Source organism: Cavia porcellus, unplaced genomic scaffold (assembly GCF_034190915.1).
Source record: "Cavia porcellus strain 051 isolate PalLab524CR breed Dunkin Hartley unplaced genomic scaffold, mCavPor4.1 scaffold_16, whole genome shotgun sequence".
NCBI classification, from domain to species: domain Eukaryota; kingdom Metazoa; phylum Chordata; class Mammalia; order Rodentia; family Caviidae; genus Cavia; species Cavia porcellus.
The window spans coordinates 17,996,192-18,017,596 of record NW_026947499.1 but is presented as its reverse complement, the minus strand read 5'-3'; the positions used below and the strand labels follow the sequence as shown (position 1 = coordinate 18,017,596).

At 43.6% G+C, this 21,405-nt stretch overlaps 1 protein-coding gene across 4 annotated transcripts in view; it reads left to right on the top strand.

Moving 5' to 3' along the window:
* Dao (D-amino acid oxidase) overlaps positions 1-21,405 on the top strand; it is a 50,939-nt gene that overhangs the window by 20,988 nt on the left and 8,546 nt on the right. For 3 of the 4 annotated variants that reach the window (XR_010039530.1, XM_063225352.1, XM_023560663.2), the window contains 6 exons: positions 11,730-11,930; positions 12,526-12,640; positions 15,347-15,423; positions 17,311-17,376; positions 19,703-19,757; positions 21,016-21,120. Coding sequence is in view for 3 of the 4 variants with exons in the window: in XM_063225352.1 (XP_063081422.1) it covers positions 11,730-11,930; positions 12,526-12,640; positions 15,347-15,423; positions 17,311-17,376; positions 19,703-19,757; positions 21,016-21,120 (619 nt within the window). In the remaining variant the exon portion in view is untranslated. 4 annotated transcript variants of the gene reach the window in all.

The following is a 21,405-nucleotide window of genomic DNA, read 5'->3' as shown; positions in this document are numbered from 1 at the left end:
TGCCTGGCTCTCTTAAAACTCTTGATGACTTGAAACTCTTTCCACATACACTAGCCTCCCAAGTAATCCAAAAGTATTCATTTCTATTGTTAATAGAATTGGATTTTGTCACAGTCATAATATCAGAGCTACTGATTGGAGATGTCAAGTACAGTTAGGCTGTGTTGTCTGGACCATTGGTTGCCTGGTTAATTGGTTAATGGAAATATTCTTGGGGAAACCCCAGTTTCCTGGAGATTCTGATATTGACCAGCTCTATCTTATTATGATGTGTTTAAAGAAGTTAATTCAAAGACCCCAGCGGCTGTTTTATAAAAATTCTGCATTTACTGGAGTACAGCTGCCTAACACCAAAGAAATAGAACCTCTTGAAGGAAGCTATCCTAAACTCTCCGAAACTGTGACAGATTTAGCAAAGGAATGCTCACGTGTTGACTCAGACCAAAGGCTGTTCTGTGCTGAGCTCCTGCACTATGATTTCCTTCAGGCGATCTCCTTGCTGAGAGATTCTTCTAAAAACTACAGTTTTAAAAAAAACAGGATGGTGATGCACACCTGTAACCCCAGTATGTGGAAGGCTGAGGCAGGAGGATCACCATGAATTTGAGGCCAGCATGGGCTACATATTGAGTTCACTGCCAGCCTAAACTACATAGCAGGACCTTGTCTGAAAGAACAATAAATAAACTGGGTATGGGGCACATGCCTGTAATCCCAGCACTCGGAAGGCTGAGGCAGCAGGATCACTGTGAGTCTGAGCCCAACCGGGGTTACAAAGTGAGCTCAAGACCAGCCTGAACTACATAACAAAAAAAAGACCAAAAATAATAATAAATAATAAATTTATTTCTTTTTCTATCCCCCTTTTCTCCATCTCCCCTCTCTCCACTTCTTATGTCCCTTCCCATTTGAAAAAGATATCTCTGCTTCCTATTATCTATCTTTTATTTTGCTTAAGTTTGAGTTTCTCAATAACAGAAACCACGGGATATTTAAACTTGTGTGTGTTTGATTTGTTTTACTTACTATTACGGTGCCACGGTGCATCCATTTACCTACAAATGTTTCAAGTTTATCCTTCTTTATGGCAGAGTAGTACTCTATTAAGTAAAAATAGCACATTTTCTTTACCCATTCATTTGCTGATGGGCAGATAAATTTCTAAAATGTAGTTATTATGAATTGTGCTTCTGTAAACATGAGAATGCAGGTATCACTGTAATATGTTGAGTAACTTTCAGGAAGAAACCTAGGAGGGGAATACCTGGGTCAAATGGAATTTCTATTTTTAGTTTTTTGAGGAATCTCCACACTGATTGTCATGTGATTGTAATAGCTCATATTCTCCACTAACAATGTAGAAGGATTCCTTTTTCCTTGCAGCCAAAGCAGTCTCTGTTATTATTTGATTTTTTGATACAGCTCTTCTGTCTGGAGTCTGATGGGATCTCAGTATTATTTTAATTTGCATTTTTCCAGTGACCAGAGATGTTGAACATTTTTTCATATGTTTATTTTTGTATGTTTACTGGCCATTTGTTCTTCTTCTGAGAAGATTCGTTGTAGTTGCCCATTTTTTTTTTTTCTTAAGATAGGGTCTCATTATGTAGTTCAGGCTAGGTTTGAACTCACTGTGTAGCCCAAGTGGTCTTCAACTCACAGCCATCCTCCTGCCTCACCTCCCAAGTGCTGGGATTACAGGCATGTACCACCACACCATACTGAGGGGTCTAATTTTTTGAGTTCTTTACATATTCCAGATGTTAGTCCTCTGTCTGAGTAATAGCTGGAAAAATTTCTCTTACATTCTGTAGATTGTCTCTTCATTCTGTTGGTTGCTTACATTGTTCTGCAGAGGTTTTTATTTTAATATGACTGCATTTATTGATTCCCAGTATTATTATTATTTTTTAAAATTAGTTTTATTTTAAAGAAGATAAAACAGAATAAAACCAATCAAACCAAACCAGCATAAAACATACAGGACTTCAAAATCAACAATAGTTACCATAATGCCTTTTGATGTCTTCAAAATAGCTACAGATAACTTTAGACATAGCAAAAATCAAACAGAACAGAATAAAATAGAAACAATAAAAACAAAACAATGAATGCAATAAAGGCCTTCAAAACAAACCTATAGTAAATCCAAAATTGCTACCATAATATATCTTGCTATCATTGAAATAGCTGCTCCTGCCATCGGATTTGACATAAACAAAACAAAAGAGAATAAAAACCAATGCAACAAAACAGTGGAAATGATGTAGGACTTCCAAAACAAGACCATAGGGAATCAGCAATGGCTGCATCTCAGAAGGAGACTCTTCCCCTAGATGTCACATTGCACACTACTAACTTCTGAACCTGTGATCAGACCGCTGGCCCTAGACCAGCAATGTTAGTGGACACCAAAGCACCACAGGCATCCAGCTGCATTTCACGTCCATAGCTATCATCACAAGCCTGTGTTTTTCCAAATAAGCCAGTTGCTTACAGCGGGTGGGGGGCATTGTTTGATACTTCTTGTTTGTCAGTTTGGATGTCAGAAGGGGCTGGGGTCTGTCTGTTCCAATTGGGTGGCGGCCCATGCGTGGTGGTGGTTCCCAGACTGGGCTTGCTTGCTGGTGTGGCCTTGTTCTCTCTACCCCCAATCCACAAATGGCACTGACTCATGGAGCGAGGCTGGGGCCTGTCTGTTCCAGTCCAGTGACAGCCCACACATGATGTTGGTTCCTAGATTCTTCAGTATTATTTTTTTTTTTATTTTGAAGACAGTAAAAATACAACAGAACAAGACAGACCAAAGCCAATCAAGACATGCAGTGAAACTGGTACAGAGCTTCACGGCAGGATACCAGGATAACAGTAATAGGTACCATAGTACATCTTATCTTCACAATAGTTGTCCAGTTAGTTAGGTATAGCAAAATGAAATAAAAAACAGAACATTACAAAATATTGAATAGGGTAATACAATTAATCATAAAGAAACAAAACAGTGAAAACAACCTTTGCCTTCAAACAGAAGATGGAAGGAAATGCCCCATATTTGCTATATTGCATACAGTCATCCTCCCAAGACATGCTCAGACCTCTGTCCCCAATTGCTAATGGTGGGTGGGGAGGTTGAGATATTTGATCTCCAGCCTGGCTCACGCAGGAGGGAGGCGCTTACTAAGAGGACGGCGAGTTGCCTTCTGTACTGCCTGGGTTCCACCATGGCCAGTTCTCCCTCTATATTATTTTTTGTGTATTGGGATTCTGTTCGGAAAATTCTTCACTATGTTTAACATCTTAGATTTGTTTGTTTGTTTTATCCTCCAAAACATTGTTTTTGTTTTAAAATTAGATTTTTTTTTTAAAGACAGAGTCTCACTATGTAGTTCGGGTTGGCCTTGAACTCACTGTGTAGCCTAGGCTATCCTTGAACTCACAGTGGTTGGTCCTCCTGCCTCAGCCTCTGGAGCTAGGATAACAGGCATACACTACCACATCCAGCCTTAACATTAGATTTTTGATCCATTTTGATTTTAGTTTAGTTCCTGGTGACATATATGGGTCTAGATTCAATCTTCTAAATTTTCCCAGTATCAGTTATTAAAGAGACATTTTTTCCTCCAGTGTATGTTTTTGGACTCTGTAAAATATGATATAGTTGAATGAGCCTGGAGTTATTTCTGTTCTTTTATTCTGTTCCATTGGTACACATGTCTATGTTTGTGTCGATACCATGCTGTTTTTATTACTGTTGCTTTGTAGAATAACTTCAAATCTGGGACTATGATGTCTCCTGCTTTGCTTTTGGTATTCTGGGTCTTTTCTGGTTCCATATGAATTTTAGGATTTTTTTTTCTTGAGTTCTGTGAAGAATGCTATAAGTATACTGGTTGAGATTGCATTAAATCTGTATATCAATTTTGGAAATATGGCCATTTTGACTATATTGGTTCTGCCTATCCAGGATCAGAGAATATCTTTCCATTTTCTGATGTCTTCTTTAATTTCTTTCTTTTTTTTTTTTTTTTAGAGTGCTATAGTTTTCACTGTAAACTTTTTTCACTTCCTAAATTAGGTTAATTCCTTAGTATTTGAATTTTTTGATGCTGTTGTGAATTATATTGTTTTCCTAGTTTCTTTCTCAGTGTAAGTGTATAGGAATAGTGCTGATTTTTGTGTGATTTTGTGTTTTGCTACATTGCTGGATACAAATGTAGATTGCTAATTCTAGGACTCTTTTGGTGGAGATTTTTGGGTCTTGTAACTAGAGGACCATGTTATCTGCAAATGATGACAGTTTGACTTCTTATTTTCATATACATACTTCTTTTCTTTTTTTTTTTATTGCCTGATTGCTCTCTAATGATTTGAGGACTAGGAGTGGTGATTGTGGACATATTTGATGATTGACTGATTTTAGAAAGAACACTTTCAGTTCCCCCCTTTAATATGGCATTGACAATTTGTCATAAATGGCTTTTATCACATTTAGATAAGGACTTTGTCGCCTATTCATTTTTTTATCTTATCATGATGGGTGTTGGATTTTTTGAAAGTGTTTTGACATCTAAGCGATGATCATGAGATGATTTCTGTCTTTCTGTTTGTGTGATGGATTGTATTTACTGATTTGTGCGTGTCAAACCATCATTGCATCTCTGAGATGAAGCTCTGTGCTCATGGTGTATGTGATCTTTATGATGATTTGTTGTATTCTTGTTTGCCAGTACCTTGTTGAGGATTTTTGAATCTTTATTCGAGAGACTGGCCTATGGTTCTCTTTTTTTGGTCGGATCTTTGTCCAGTTTTGGAATGGGAGCTTCCAGGAACAACTTCAGAAATACCTTCCCTTTCTATTTCATTAAAAGTTTGAGGAATATTGGCATTAGATTTTTCCTTGAAGTTTTTGTAAAATTTGGAATGAATCCATCAGATCCTGGGCTTTTCTTTGTTGGTAGTTTTTCTTAATTACTACTTTGATTTCATTGCCAATTTTTGAGTTATGCAAGATTTTTAAGTCTTCATGGCTGAGTTTTGCTAATCCACATTTAGGAATCTCTATCTCTTCTGAGTTCTTCATTTTATTGGTGTACAGATTGTGAAGTAATTGCTGTTAATCTGGATTTCAGCACTGTCCTTTGTGATTTTACCTTTCTCGTGTCTAATTGCATTGATTTGTTCTTTCTTGCTTTCTTTTGGTGCGATTGGTTAGGGGTTTGTCTATTCTGTTTACTCTCTCAAAGAACCAGCTCTTCAACACATTGATTCTTTGTATTGCTTTTAAGTCTCCATTTCATTGATTTCTGCTTTGATCTTTATAATTTCCTTCCTTGTACTCGATCCAAACTTGTTCTTGTTTTTCTAGGAATTTCAGGTGCATCATTAGGTTATTTATTTGAGCTGGATCTGTTTTTCTGATGTGGTACTTCACCACTATGAACTTCCCTTGTAGGACTGCTTTAATTGTTCCATAAGTTCTGGTATGTTTGTATTGACCTTATTTAATTCTAGGAACTGTCTTTTTTTTTTTTTTTTTTTTTTTTTGTCTTTTTCCTTTTCATCGGTACCAGGGATCGAACTCACGACTGCCTACTTGCAAGGCAGGCACTTATGCCGCTGAGCTAAATCCCCAGCCCCTTCTAGGAACTGTCTTAGTTCTTTCTTAATTTCTTCTATGATCCACTGATTATTCAAGATTATGCTGTTTAATTTCCAAGGCTTTGCATACTTTCTGTGGTTTCTCTTGCCACTGATTTCTGACTTCTGATTTCATTGCTATAGGATCTGATAATATTAATTCATGGTAAAATTTTGATTCTTTTACATTTACTTAAGCACGTTTTATTGGTTGGCATATTGTCCATTTTTGAGAAAATCCCACCTGCTGCCAAAAAGAATACTGTATTCTGTTGTTGTTGGGTGGAACATTCTGTATATATCAAGTCCATTTGTTCAAAAGTTTGGATCAGCTCTGATATTTCTTTGTTTATTTTTTGTGTTAATGAGGTATTATTGAGGGACCCTATCATAATTTTATTGGTATTTATCTGATCTTTTCTGTCTAGGGGTATTTGTTTTGTAAATACAAATGGATGCACCATTGTTAATGCACATATTTTTATAATTGTCATCTCCTCTTGTTCAATAGTTCCCTTAGCCAAAATGTAGTGTCCTTTGTACCTCTTCTGATCAGTTTTGGTTTGGGGCTACTTTGTCTAAAAATAGAATGGCTACTCTTGCTTCTTTTGGAGTTGGTGTTGCATGGAATATTCTTTTCCATTCCTTGATTCTTAGCTTATAAATTCATTTTGGGCTAAATACGTTTCTTGTACACAGAATACTGTGTGATTTTGTTTCCTGATTATTCTGCTAATCTGCACGTTTTGATTGGAAAATTGGAACCATTCACAGTTGTACTTATAACTGATAAGGATTGACTTGTTCCTATCATTGTATTATTTTCTGCTGCTCATTCTTTTTCTTTCCCGTCTGCCTAATTGCTCGCCTACCTGGTGTATTCATTCAATTCGACCTTTTGGTATTGTTAGCTTGCTTGTCTCTTTCCACAGTGTCTTTGAGAATCTGTTGGAGTGTGGGTTTGATGACATGAATTTCTTTAGGTGCTCTGGGTTTTTGTTTTGTTTTGCTTTGTTTTTTGTCTTTTTGAAGCAGAGTTTCACTATGTAGTTCAGGCTGTCCTTGAACTCACTTTGTAGCCCAGGCTGGTCTCAAACTCACAACAATCCTCCTGCCTTATCCTCCTGATTGCCAGGATTACAGGCATGGGCCACCACTTCTGGCCAGGTGTTCTTTATTATGAAAATACCTTATTTCTCTAAGAGTTTTGAAGGATAATTTTCCTGTATATATTACAGTGGGTTGAAAGGTGTTTTTCTTCTAGTGATTGAAAGACTTCACTCCAAGCTCTTCTTGCTTGTAAGGTTGTGTTGAGAAGTCCACTGTAATTCTAATGGAGTTTTCTTTATAAGTGACCCATTGCTTTGTCTAACGACTTTTTAAGATTCTGTTCTTGTGTTGGATTCCTGGTATTTGGACTACGAGGTGTCATGGAATGATTTTTTTCTGATCATGCCTATGTAGGGTTATATATACTTCGCTTATCTGCATATTAATTCTGTGTAAACAGGTTTTTATGTCCTTTCAGACACTTGGCTAGGGGTGTGCCTTCCGATTTCCTCTCTTGGTGTCTCCTGGGTGGGCTTTGGAGGAGCTGGGAATTTTTGGAAGCATTTTGTGCCCTGTCTTCTCATGTTTCTATTTTTTGGTTAGTGTTCAGTGCTGAAGTTTGCAGGGTGATTATAGTGGGTTGTTTTGTTGCTAGTACAGAGACCTCTTTAGTTACTATCTATTTTCAGAGATACCCTAGGGGCATGGCTAACTATTGCCCCAGTTCCAGGATCCAACCGCCTCTGTTTTTTGGGAGGGAGGTTTCAGCTATGACCCCTTATCTTGTTCTTTGGGAATAGGCTGTAGGATTGCTTCTGACCCGCAAGCAATCCGGATGTTGGTATACAGAAAAGAAAATCAATCGATGTCAGCAACGATTGAGAACATGGCTATAGAAACAAAATCAGCAACAATAGTAGCAGTAAATACAAACTATAGATTGACAAATCCTAAGGAATCAGGACTGTATCAGCCTTAATCATAAAAAAGAGATCTATGATTATAGTATAAACAGTAACACAAATCAGATACGACTTACAGTAAATATTTATTCGATGGAACACCTCTACCTCCACTAACAGTGTAACACTGTCCGACTGTCACAGCAATTTTGGATTTTACACAGTGTCACAGCAAAGCCAGGTTTACCAGTGGTGCAGAAACCCAGTGGCACTCAGAGAAGTAGAGCCTGTTATGATGCTAACAGGCTCAAAGGAATTCGTCACCCCAAAATCTAAGCCCCAAGTTTGGGTTTGAGGAGTTGTTGCATAGAGCTTGTGGTGGAAAAGGGCGAGCTAAACAAAAGTAGTTACTTAAAGGTGACAGTTTTACAACTTTGAGCATCTGGTTGGCCCTGGCCAACTGGGGAGTCGGTAATAAGGGGCGTCGTGAAGCAGCTGGTGTGGGAAAGGGAGGGGCACGGGAAGGTGATGAGACTGCTGTGATCTTGGAATTAAAAAATGGAACAAAGCAAGAGCATGACTTTATTTGATGGGCAGGGTTTGGGGTTGAGTCCTTAAAGACAGGAGAGGGACCCGCAGGGGCCTATTTTCTGTCTCACAAGCGTAGTGAGTATCTGACTCTATAGAGTAATAACGACTTAATGGTTATATTAGTGTGGGTTAGAGGTTTGTGAGGAATGGGTGCATGAAAAAAGCAGAATCTGGAAAATTAAGTGATGGAAGATGAGACGGTGATACACGTGAAACAAAGGACCCAATAAGTAGCCAAGGGAAGCTAATAACATTAAATAAAGGGAACAGAAAGTAAAAGGAGAAGAGTAGAGTGAAAAAAAGAAAGAAAAAGTACTGAGAACAAATTAAAAGAGTGAGAAGGCAGGCAGGAGGGTGCACACCTGTGATCCAGGATTTGGGCGGCTGAGGTAAGAGGATCATCCTGAGTTGGAGGCCAGCCTGAACTACATAGTGAGATCTTATCTCAAAACAAAGCAAACAAATGAATGAATAAATGCATGTGAGACAAGAAAAGAAAGAGGGCCAAATTTTTTTAAAGGTAGTAAAAAAGAAAAATAAAATAGAAAATAAAACTCAAACCACCGCAACCCCCACCCCAAAAAAAACCTCAAAAACAAATATAATGTAGAAGAGAAAAAAAAAAAAATGGGTCACAAGAACAAAAATTCCTATGTATTTCCAAATGAATGATTTTCTTTGTTTCAGGACGCACAGTCTTAAAAATTCAGCAAGTCACAATGCCCCCCATGCCACTTTGTAGCCTGTGGGTGTGTGAGTGACCCTCCTGCTCAAGAGGTCCTCCTTTGTAAACTTCAGGCCCTGGTAACTGTCCAAGGTGAGCTGCATCCCCCGTCACGTTGGTACACAGAAAAGCAATCAGACCACCATCACCTTCGGATGCAGCCACTCTGAACGCGGCCCCTGCCAAACCTGGCCTGTCAGAATCCGAACTGCTCAGGGCATCTCAAGAGATGGACGTCGAGCCCTCACCCTCTGTCTCCCATGGTTGTTTCTCACCCAGGCTCTGTGCTAGGGTAATACTTCTTCTATTCTGGAGTGAAACTCTGGAATAGCTGTTCTGTAACAATCAACCCCTTCCCAAAATAACACCTGATTCCCTTCTCTCTGGCAATATGGTGGATCTGCACTGGATTCTTCCTGAACTCTACCCCACCATGAAGAAGTCACGCACAGGCTAAACCTCCATGCTGCCTTTCTAGTTTATACTGGCCACGGGCTTTACTGAGAGCGAGCACTGCAGGCCCATCTGTTATTTCTCTCTGAAGTGCTCACCTCTCCTCTGGGGCACTGGCTTTGTCCTTGCTCTGTCAGTTTGTCGTTTGGCAGTAACTTGTGCGACCCTGTGCTGAGGTTGACCAATGAGCAGCGCCGGCGACGAGTGGGCAGTCTGATGCCCCCAGGTGTGTGGGGCTCTGTGTTCCCAAAACAGAAAGAGAAAAAAGGGAAATGATGAATCCTTAGGTGAAGAAAGAAAAAGACTTGTGGCCCAGGATACGGATGCTGAGACCAAAATGATGGATTCTAAAGTATTTCAAAGGCAGGAGTCAAAATCAATGGACAGAAGGCCGAGAAGGACACTGTGCCAACTGTCCTCATAACAGTGGGGTGAGCCATGTCCAGGCAGTGCCTTCAGGTGCCTTAGGGCCTGCAGTGGCAGCGAGATCAAGCACCCAGGAACCCTTGTGTGTGACCCCACTACCCCACACATGCCCCGTGGGCAGTGCTTCCTCCTGTTGATCCTAGAATGAGGCCATCCCAGGAGGTAGCCTTACAGAGTAGGTGAGAAAACTGAGAACTGTTGTGTTCCACTTGTCAAGCCAAAAAGAATGGTCCACCAGGAATTTATAATGTTAATGCGACCGTGCTGGTCTCCAGTGAGAAGACCCTCCCTCAGGCAAATGAGAAATGAAGGGAATACTCCAAGGCGGACATGCATTTTCCTGAACAAAGGTACAGTCATCTTCCTGAACTCTGAGGGCCCTGGAGGATGGAGCTTCTAGGCTAACAAAGAAAAAGAATAAAGGGCAAAAGCTTCTGCCTGCAAGCGTGAGGTCATGAGTTCGATCCTCGGTACAAAACAAAAACAAAACAAAACGACGAACAAAAATCTTTCTGAATCTGGAATACCTTCTCGGCCTGCCATTGCCTGGAGTGCCCCAAGTAGGACGCTACCCTGGGTCTTAGGAGCTCCCTGTCAGGCGCCCTGGAAGCGATTTACTTTGGGTAGAACCACGGCACTGAGGAGCACTCCGTTTCTGAACAGCATTCTACACCCAAAATAACACCCTTCAGCAACCAGAGTGCTGATATTTTAGGAGAGATGCATGGCTTGATTGTTCCCTTTCGAACAGCCTGCTTTTGCCAAGAAAGATTTTGCAGAAAAGGGAATGACAAAAGCTTCCAATTGTTTCAGTGGAAGATTAAACGAGCGCCCCTCCTCAGCTTTCCAGTCTGTTGATGCTATTTCAGGATGTATCTAGTGAAAGAACAGGGACGTGGTTCTCGTTACATGGATCTGTATTTGCTATTGGGAGGTTGTGTATTTAAAGTTAACCAAGAGAAAATATGCTAGTATAATATATATATTATTATATATATTATAATATATAATATATATAATAATTTTAATATATGATAATATATAATAAAAGAGAAATGTATAAAAACACTGCTATGTCTTCTAAACTTCTGAGGGCTCAGCACTCCAAGGCAGGCTGAGTTCTGTGCTACAAGACCCAAGTTATGAGGCCAGACCCTGCACTTGATGTGCTCACAGCTGTATCAAATAACTACCAGCCTCGCACATAGTAGGTGTGGAATAAGAGTATGTGAAGTTCAGTGGAATTGCAATCGATTCCCAGCAATACCCCTCTGTGACCTTGGGTAGTCACAAAGCTTCTTTGAGACTCTGTTTTCTCATCTGTAAAATGGGACTAGTGATGGCAGCCTGTAATTCAGAAGGATATTTTGAGAGTTAGATGAAATGGGTGAGCATGAAGTCCTTAGTACGGAGCCTGGGGTGTAGTAGATGGACCCTAAAGTCACTGAATTCCTTCTTTTGCAGTAGACCCTTGATCTAACATGTTAAGTCTTTCTCCTATCCTCTGAGGTATACGTTACTAGAAGTTGAAGTTCATGAAGTAACTTGTCTAAGGGTAGTGGTCAGTGGATGGCAGAACTGAGACCTAAGATGTGCAGCTAGGATTCATTGTCCTAACCACTAGGCTCACCAGTATGCAGCTTGCCATGGGCTCTGCTAACCCTTTTATAGTCCCAGCCTGAGATGCAATATCCAGACAGACTTGCTTACCAGCCGTGTGACCCTGGGCAAGCAACTTTGCCACTCCATACCTCCATGTTTTCCCCGTGCAACACGGCAAGGTGGGTGATCACTACATCCTGGCGCTGTGGGTCCTATTTATGAAGTGTAACAAAGGCTCCATGGTGTCTGGCCCTTACCAAATCTTCAGTACACGCTAGTGTTGGCAACGATGATAGAGGTGATGGTGATAACAATGTGCCTCAACCGTGCGTTCCTTGTCACAGCGACACAATGCGTGTGGTGGTGATTGGAGCGGGGGTCATCGGGCTGTCCACTGCCCTCTGCATCTGTGAGCGCTACCACTCAGTGCTGCAGCAGCTGGACCTGAGGGTCTACGCAGACCGCTTCACCCCACTCACCAACACCGACGTGGCTGCCGGCCTCTGGCAGCCCTATCTCTCTGGCCCTGACAACCCGCAGGAGGTGTAAGTGAAGGGCTCACAGGGTATTCTGGGAGCCTCTGGGGAGTGGGACTGCAGAGAGGGCACTGTCGGTCACCATCACTGTTCTTCTCACCAAGAACAAGTCCCTGTTGAAGCCTGGGCACAGTACAAAGAAAATATTAATGAACTGGGTGGTACACACACCTATGGTCTTAGCTACTGGGGAGGCTGAGACAGGAGAGTATTTGAGCCTAGAGTTCAAGGCCAATATGGGCAACGTAGCAAGATCCCTATTTTAAGAAATATTTTTAAAAAGTCATACTGAACCAGGTGAATCACAGACCCTAAAATCGGGTCAAAGCCTTCATTAAAATTCATCAACCTCAGGAGCCCAGATCAGACAAGCACACCAGGGGATGAGAGGAGACATGTTTGTCCTCCTTGTTCCCCATCCTGTGGATGGGGAAATGTTGGGAAGCTTCTGTGTGAATGTTTCTGCGGGTGCGGGGGGCATTGCAGATGGGAACACGGTGCACGTCTGGGTCTAGCGAGTCAGACCTTGTGCCAGCTGACCTGAATGAAGATTTTTGTCTAGCTCAGGTTGTTAGGTGACCAAGATTCTGGATGACCCTTTCAGGGAGTGGAACCAGCAGACCTTCGACTATCTTCTGAGCCACATCCATTCTCCCAACGCTGAGCAAATGGGCCTGGCCCTGGTCTCAGGCTACAACCTCTTCCGTGAAGCTGTTCCGGTGAGTGAAGAGTCCTTGCTTGAGGGATCACACAGTGGGGCCGGGGTCCTGAGTGGGTGGGTGCTTTGAGTACTGCAGGCAACAGACTCCTGGTTCCAAATTAGGCTCACTTCATTTTATTGCCTTTTATTTTTGGAGAGGCAAGGACAAGGACTGTTATATTGACCAGGCTGGTCTCAGACTCTTGGGCTCAGAGATCCTCCCATCTCAGCCTTCTGAGTAGTGGGGACTACTACTCAGTTGTAGGCCACTTTGCTTGACTAAAAATAATTTTTAAAGGCTTAACTAAAAAGGAAAAGAGGAGAAATGAAGGGGAAATAAAAAAGAATTAAGATATGTTATGTACATGTACCAATTCCCTGCAATGAATGAAGTCATTATATACTGCAAACGTACAAAACTTTTTTTTTTTAAAAAGCACAACTAGAATTTTTCTTTTTTTGTACCAGGAATTGAACTCTGGACTTTGCACTTGCCACGCAGGCACCATGCCACTGAGCTATGTCCTCGGCCTCAATGACAAGAATTTAAAGTAAAACAAGCTCAATGTGACAACATACACTTATGCACATACTCAGGAGACTGAAGCAGGATCTCTTGAAGTCAGGAGTTCCAGGCCAGCCTGGGTAACATAGCAGGACCTCATGTTTTAAATATACATAGAAAAAAACACATACACTTATATGTGTGTTATACACACCTATATATTATGCATACATATGTACATTGTACATACATATATATATTATTAAATTGGCAAACACAAGAAAACCTCTATTCTGAGGGGAGGGAGAGCTAGCAGTCTCAGACTGGTATGAGCACTACTCCTCCATGTTCTGTAGTGGTGAGTGCTTTGTGGGACATGAGAAGCTGTCCACATCCCTGGAGACCTGAGGGTGTGTCCCCAGTATGACACAGAGAACCCTTTCTGATTCTCACTGCAGTCCAGGAAGGTTTATATCTGTAATCCCATGGCGAAGTTATTAGAATTCTAGAGAGTTCATTTCAATCTACACTTCCAGTGTGTCCCAAGGCGAGAAGAAAGACACTAGGAAGATATATGGTTGTGGGGAGCCAGGGGTCCTAAATCCAGCCAAGATGGTGTTCACCAGAACAGAGGCCAAGGCCCAGGGCCAGCCAGGGTTTTATTAATTCTCCATGAGGGGCGTGGCTTGCGGGTGAGTGACAGCGAGAGTGGCGGGAAACACATGACTGCCAGGACCGCTGTGAGCTGGGCTAGGTAGGACGGCGGAGATCACCTCTGCGATAAGCAGAGGGCGAGAAATACAGAGAGAGCAATCTGCATAACACGACTGAGGTGGTATCTAATAATTTGGGGTAGGTGCTTCAGGCCTTTTTGCCCTGGGAAGCCGCAGCCTCTTTCTTGAGGCTCAGTCTCAGCTGACAGCGTGGAGCATGGCTCTCCATCCTGCCCAGCGCAACTGTGTGTTTCGGGAGTCACTGGGTGGGGTAACACGGACCTGTCGCTTTGCTTCAGAGATGACACATCAGCTCCACAGCCAGCCCAGTTTACATTGCCTAAAGCCAGTTGAAGGGACAAAGACATACCATAGCCAGCTCTGTACATGTCAATTCTTGGAGACAGGGCCAAGTGTATCCAAAAGGGGGAGAGTTGCTTTTCTTTTTAAGGACAGTTAAGGAGAGTCATCTGGGTCGTTCCCCACATCATGACACCAAAAATGGTGTCAAGCTTTGTCCTAATACAACAGTGACTCATTTAATTCTTAAAATAACCAAGAATTAAGTGCCATCCTTATCCTCAGTTTACAGATGAGAAAGCAGAGCCTCATAACAACGAAATAACCCAAAGCCACAGGGGCAGTGCAGGAGCTGGGTACAGGATGCACCCCAGTTACCCCAGCACTCTAGGCTGAGGCAGAAGGATTGCCAAATTCAAGCCCAGTCTGGGTAACTTAGTGACGGTGTGGGATCCCGTTTTAATATAAAAAATAAAAGAGCTAGAATGTAGCTTGGTGATAGGGCTCCCGTGGGTTCAATTCTCAGTCTAAAAAAACAAAAACAAAGTTTGAATTTGAATCCAGATAGTGTCCGAGAGCATGGGGCCCGAAAGAAAAGCCACCGCCCTAAGAGATGTTCTCACAGCACCTGGAGAAGAGGGCCTAGCTCAGCGCCCCACAGCCTGTGCCAACACGCACAATTATTCAGTCTTCACTGCTATGCCAGAGTGTTGTCCATGCTGTCACCTTTTATGGGGCCAGGAGTGATTTTTAACTCCTCAGTGCAGCTAAGCAGTCTCAGAGAGTTGACAGCAGTGAGTGGTGAGCTGGGGGTCTGCATACTGGTTGTCTGACCCTCTCTAGCCACTGCTTCCTACCTTACCGTTCTGTGACTTGTACCATTGCCCCCGTTCTCCCCATCTTTGAACTTTACCCATCTTTCACCCCCTGTCTTGCTCTCCCTCTGAGTACAGTGGTTACGAACATGGACTCTACAGCCAAATCATGCAGGTTCAAATCTCAGCTCTCCAAGTCTCAGTGGATTCATCTGTAAAATGGGGATAAGAACAGTATTTACCTCAATGGCTTACAATGAAAAATTCAATAGATGCGTGTAAGTTAATGCATGGGACAGTGCCTTGCACACGTAAGCACTGGATATATTTGTGTTACTATCTTTAGACTGACTGCCACACATCCCTGTACCTCTCTTCTTCTTCCCCTTCAGGACCCTTTCTGGAAAAACATGGTGCTGGGATTTCGGAAGTTGACTCCCAGAGAGCTGGATGTGTTCCCTGATTACGGGTGAGGTTATTGTCACACACAAAGAGGTTGAAGTTCCACAATTCAGATAGAACTGTCCAGAAGGTAGAGGAGAATGGGTGTCCCAAAATCCCTGTCCCGTTCAGCCTTAGAGTCCCGGAATCCTGGTCCTCTGGTGTCTGTCCATATGGGCTTTGGGCTGGGAGGGCAGAGGAAATGAAATCCCAGATCTCAAGTCCACGGGCCCCGCGAATTAGTCAGTTTTGCGTCACTGTAACAAGATACTGGACACAGGCTACCTGTGACGTAAAAAGAAGAAGGAGAGGTTTGTGTTGGCTCACCGTTGTGGAGGTTCACGTCCAAAGTCAGCGTCTCCACGGGTCTGGGTCACTGGCAAGGGTGGTACAACATGGCAGCAGCAAAGTGGGCACTCAGGCTGCAGCCCAGGAAGCAGCGAGAGGGGTGGGCAGGTTCCCACACTCCCTGTGGAGGGAAGCCCACCCTGTGGCCTGATGACCTCCCACTAGGCCCCACTTCCTAAGATTCCACCATCTCCCCATGTGGCGCACTGGAGGATCAAGCCTTTATATATGGAGCTGTGGAGGGCATTCAGTATTCAAACCATAGCTCCCATGTTACCACCTTATTTAGTAGACGGGGAAGTTGAGCTCAGAGGGCTAAGTGACTTTTTCAGGTCACACAGCCAGGACTCCAACCCGGTTTAATGTGACTCCAAATTCTTTTCTTTCCCTATACCTGATGCCCCTCTGGTCCTCCCTTCACCCCTGTTAGAATCCCCTCTACAAATCCATGTTCAGTAGCCATTGGCATTTCAAAGTTCCAGAAAACTTGCACTGAGCTCAGAACAGCTCTCCTCCCTACCATGAGCACTGCCCAGTGGTTCTGATAGAGGACATACAACATAGGGATGATATATAGGCCTCCAGATAATGTAAGGGAAATATCATAACTCCCAACCTGCTAGATGTCGGAAATGTCATGTTTCTGTTCTCTAAAATTGAGGAATAAATTTTAGGAACAACAGAGGTCAAGAATAGAAAGAGGACCAGGGGTATAGTTCAGGGGCACGGCACCTGCCTAGCAAGTACCAGGCCCTGAGTTTGATTCTTTTTTTAATCGGTGCTGGGGATCGAACTCACAACCACACGCTTGCAAGGCAGGTGCTAATGCCGCTGAGCTAAATCCCCAGCCCCCTGAGTTTGATTCTTGATTTGGGATGGGGAGGATGGAAGAGTAGGAAAAATTTATTGCAAGACAGCTTCTGTCTAAAACAGACAGAAGGGGAACCAGAAAGTGGGTGGCCTGCTGACCCCGTTTCTCCAGGGTGTTTTACTGAGCAAAGCCACGCGGTGAGAAGCATTCAAGGTGGGACAAAACTGTAGTCCTGTAATAAGATGGCAGGTACGGTCACCTAGGTAATACTGATCCAGTGAGAAACCACAAAGTGGGTGTGAGGTGGGACGAAGCTGTGGTGGACCAGTAAGATTACAGCAAGTGTAGTGGACTAGATAATATGGATCAAAGGGGGATGAAACGGGGGAAGCAAGCCACGTAGCAGGCACATGGGGACTGAACTGGAATTTGCTGGGAAGGACTGGGATGGGGAGGTTTTGGTTTTCCACCCAAGGTGCCTGATGCATATTTAGAATGTCGGTCACTGCTGTTCATTCCTAAGGGCTGTCTTGGGCATGGTCTTTCCTCTTTTCCCCAGCCACAGCTGTCTTCTGTGCTGAGGGCCCAGCCCCGTCTAACGCCTATAATATTTATAACTAACTTAGCTGTCTACAGCTGTTCTTGGTCTAGCTTTAGGGGACACATAGAACAGTACTGATCCCTCCTCCCCAAGGTGGCAGCCCTCAGAAACGGCTGATTGTAACATTTATTGTTACCTTTTGTCTGCTGCTCTAGCTATGGCTGGTTCCACACAAGCCTGATTATAGAGGGGAAGAGCTACCTGGCGTGGCTGACAGAAAGGTAAGATTTTAAGGTTGAGTTTGAGAGCGATATCTCCCAAGGACCAGGCTAGAGGGAGAGATTGTCCTTTTTGCCGAACCCCTAGGATTGAAGAGAACTTTTAGGTGAGGAATGGGAGCTCTCTTTACTCCTGAGCTCCCCTGTGCAGTGAGGTTCTTGTACCTGGCTGGACATTAGAGCCACACGAGGAGCTTTCTCCTTGTTACATTTATTAGCAACCTTATTAAAATTTCTGATGTTTGCATAATTGTTTTAAATGGGTTCTCTTAAATTTTCTGGATTATTTACATCATTTGCAAAACATAGTCATCCTTTATTTCTCACTAATTGCTTTGGCCAGTATCCCTAGAACAATAACTCAGCATGTGATAATGGATGTCCTTGTCTTGTTCCTGATATTAATAGAAATTTCATCATGTTGCAAATTAGAAAACACTAGCTTAAGGGAGGTTTTGACATAGTCATATACAGTCAGTCATATTGAGGAAGATTGTCTATTGAGGAACATTATCTATATTTTACTACTTTAGTAATATTTTTTAATGTATGGAGTAAATGCTGACTTTTATCAAATGATTGAGGGACATATTTTGTGAAAGGGTTTTGGCCCAGACAGGACACTGTAGCCAGGAAAACCTCAACCGGAAGCAGGAAGCCCCATCTCCCCTGCCCCTAGGACATTACCTGTGACGCCATCTTCCCGCCCCTGGAAATTTACATATGGCACCAAACCTAGGACCAATGGGCTACCTGTGCATCCCTAATGCCCGCCTTAGGTTCCACCCCAAACCGAGGCTATTTACAGGCCCCCATGCCACGTATCCCACGGAGAGATCGCCGGACGCCAGCGGTGGGCACACTGGTCATCTCCGTGTTCTCAGAATAAAGGCCGCTTTTTATTTTATACTTCTCATCTTTTGGAAATATTTTTCATCTTTTGCAAATAATCCTAGCATTTTGAAATGTAAATTTCAGGATTCACTTTACACTTACTGAATTAGAATCTCCTGGGAAGGTGATCATTCAGAATTTTTTAACTTAAGAAGTTCCTTGATTGATTCTAATTATCAGTGAGGCTTAGAAATCACTGCACTGGTGTGATTATTTCTCCTAATAAGTAGGGGACACTTACGGGTCTTATCCAGAGTATTCTAGGAGAAAATGTTACCAATTATTATTGTTTTTTATCTTGAAGAAATTTCTAGACGAGGCATTATACTTTAGCTTACCTATGTCAGCTTGCTTTCTAGTCTTTTGAGTTTTTTCTGATTCTGTTCTTCATTTCTTTTCTTTCTATTCATTTTTTAGTACTGAGGATTGAACACAGGGCCTTTGCAATGAGCTACTTTCCCAGCCCCCTTCTTTTTTTTTTTTTTTTCCTTCAACTTGCTATGCTCCTGCCTCAGCCTCCCAGAGCTGGGATTGCAGATATGCACCGCCCCACCCCTCTTGTTTTTAATATATTTTTAATATTGGAAGGTAGTCCCCTCTGCCTGCCCCGAACAGAACTCAGGACTTTGTGCTTGCCAAGCAGGCACTTGTGCCACTGAGCTGTATCTCCAGCCTGTCTGCCCTTTGGGACATTTGTTTGCAGTGTTCAAGTTTGAACCCAGGGCCTTGTACATGCTATGCAGGCACTCCCCCTGGGCCACATCTCCAGCCTTCTTTGTGAACATTTAAAGGAAAGGATGAGGGCCAGGCATAGTAGGGCCTCCAGTAATTCCAGCACTCAGGAAGCTGAGGGGGGATGGCCACAAGTCTGAGGTCAACTTAGACTACATAGTGAGTTCTAGCCTAGCCTGAACTACATAGCAAGTTCCTGTTCCCCACCCTACCCAACCCCAAATGGAGAAGCATGGGTGTCCCCAGTCCACCTCCCTCCTAACACCCTGCTTCCAACCAAGGAGCATTTGGCATTGGCCCAGCCCTGCCCCTCCTCCCGTCCAAGCCTGATCCCTTTGACATTACAAAGCACAGCACACTGAAAGGTCAACCCCTCACTAAATAACCTTTAGAAAGATCCTTCTCTATTTGCCCATGAGGGGCAGGGCCATCTCAGAGGACGCGACTCTCCCAGGACATTTTGTGGGCCACTAGTCCAGCCAGGTGCTTTTGATTCCATTGGACGACTGAGGGAGCATTTCTCAGGGAGCATTCAGTGGAACCAATGTCCACGCAAAGGTTCCCTGTGGCACTTTAGGAGAGAAGAGGTAAGACCTGGATTGAGGGTTTTTTTTTTTTGGTCTTTTTCCTTTTTATTGGTACCGCCGCTGAGCTAAATCCCCAGCCCCCGGATTGAGGTTTTTGATGTATCTGTTCATCCCAGGTTAACTGAGAGGGGAGTGAAATTCTTCCAGCGGAAGGTGGAGTCTTTGGAGGAGGTGAGCTGCAGGGCTGGGAGTGGCCGGATGTGGTTGGGAGGAGGTCTCTGTGTCCTGCTGCTGGTTGGCGGCCCTTTTTAGGTTCCCAGCATCCTCTCTACCCTGTCCCAGACCCTTGGCCTTTTCTCAATCCCAGGACAACTCAGGCATCCTGAAGGAGGTGGTGTCTGCCTTGTGTTGGTTACAAGAGCAAAGGGACGGTGAGACCACAGTGGCCATAAAGGCTAATTAGGTGGGTGCAGTGGTGCACGCTGGTAATCCAAGTGCTTGGGAGGCAGAGGCAAAAGGATTGCTTCGAGTTCAAAGCCATCTTGGGCTCCATAGTGAGTTCAAGGCCAGCCCGAGCTACACAGCAAGACCCTGTCTCAGAATAAATAAATAAAATAATACAAAATAAAATAAAGGGCTAATTCATATCTGAGCCTCAGTGAGCTTCAGGGTTATGGAACCAGCTGCTTCCTTCTAGTAAGAGCTGCGCTCTGTTCCCAAGAGCCAGATGCATGAATGCTTCCTACGGACATTGAAGTTCAGGCCCTGAGCTGGGACACTGGACAGAGTCACGCCATCATCTTGAATAAAGATGGAACCAGCCACCACCAGCAAGCAATGGGCTATGTACACAGACCTTGACCGTATGACATCATTCCCCCAGCACTCATGTGACCCTTGCATTATGTATCGAGGACCTGCCTGTGATAGGTTGGTCCTGTTGGACATTAGAGACCCATGGCTGACTCCAACACAAGTCTACCAGTCAAGCGCCAGGCTTGTAGAACAGCAATAGTGCACTGCAATTGTGTGTCCTTGACTGACCTGGGAGGGGAGTCAGTGTGACCAGGATGAGCTAGGTGGGGGTTCATCACATTGCATCATTGATTAATAAGTGTCCCTGACATGGGCAGAGCTGTGGCTTCCATCAAATCTACAAATGTCTTGGAAGAAGGCTCAGTGGCATAAGTGCTTGCCTGGTTCTCACTTTTACCTCCAGAGTTGCCTGAGACCCTCACAGCAGTCTGTGATCAAGCATTTCCTGCCTTTTTCTATAATTGGGCAGCTGAGTCCCATGGAGGTAAAAGGTCACATATTGGGAATTGGGAGAGACAAGATTTGGAACCAGTCTCTTCCGGTTTCCCCACTGGGCCCCCTGACATGGTTCCATAGCAAATAGCCACTGGAGTAGGAGCAGGGAGAAAAGAGGAGACAGGCGACACCAGGGTCCTCATTACTCCCCACCCTTTTCCCGGTTGGTTGCTTCCAGGTGGCCAGAGGAGGGGCGGATGTGATTATCAACTGCACGGGGGTGTGGGCTGGAGCACTACAGCCAGACCCACTGCTGCAGCCAGGCCGGGGCCAGATCATTAAGGTAAGTACGGGCTGAGATCTCCAGCTTTTGTTGGGAGGAAGACTGGTGTGCACGCTGGTTTCTCTCCAAAGCCAGTGGGCTAATTGGGAACAACCTCTAGAGTAACCCCAGACTTGGGGGGTTGACATATTAAGAAGCAAGAACCAACCTGCTCTGCCTTGCCAAGCCTTCTCTTCTGGGATTTGTTTTTGTTCCTATTCCTACTTCTGTCCTCTCCCTTCCTCCTCCTTTTCCTTCCTTTCTTTTTTTCTCTCCCTTTTCTTTTTTTGGCATACTCAGCATTGA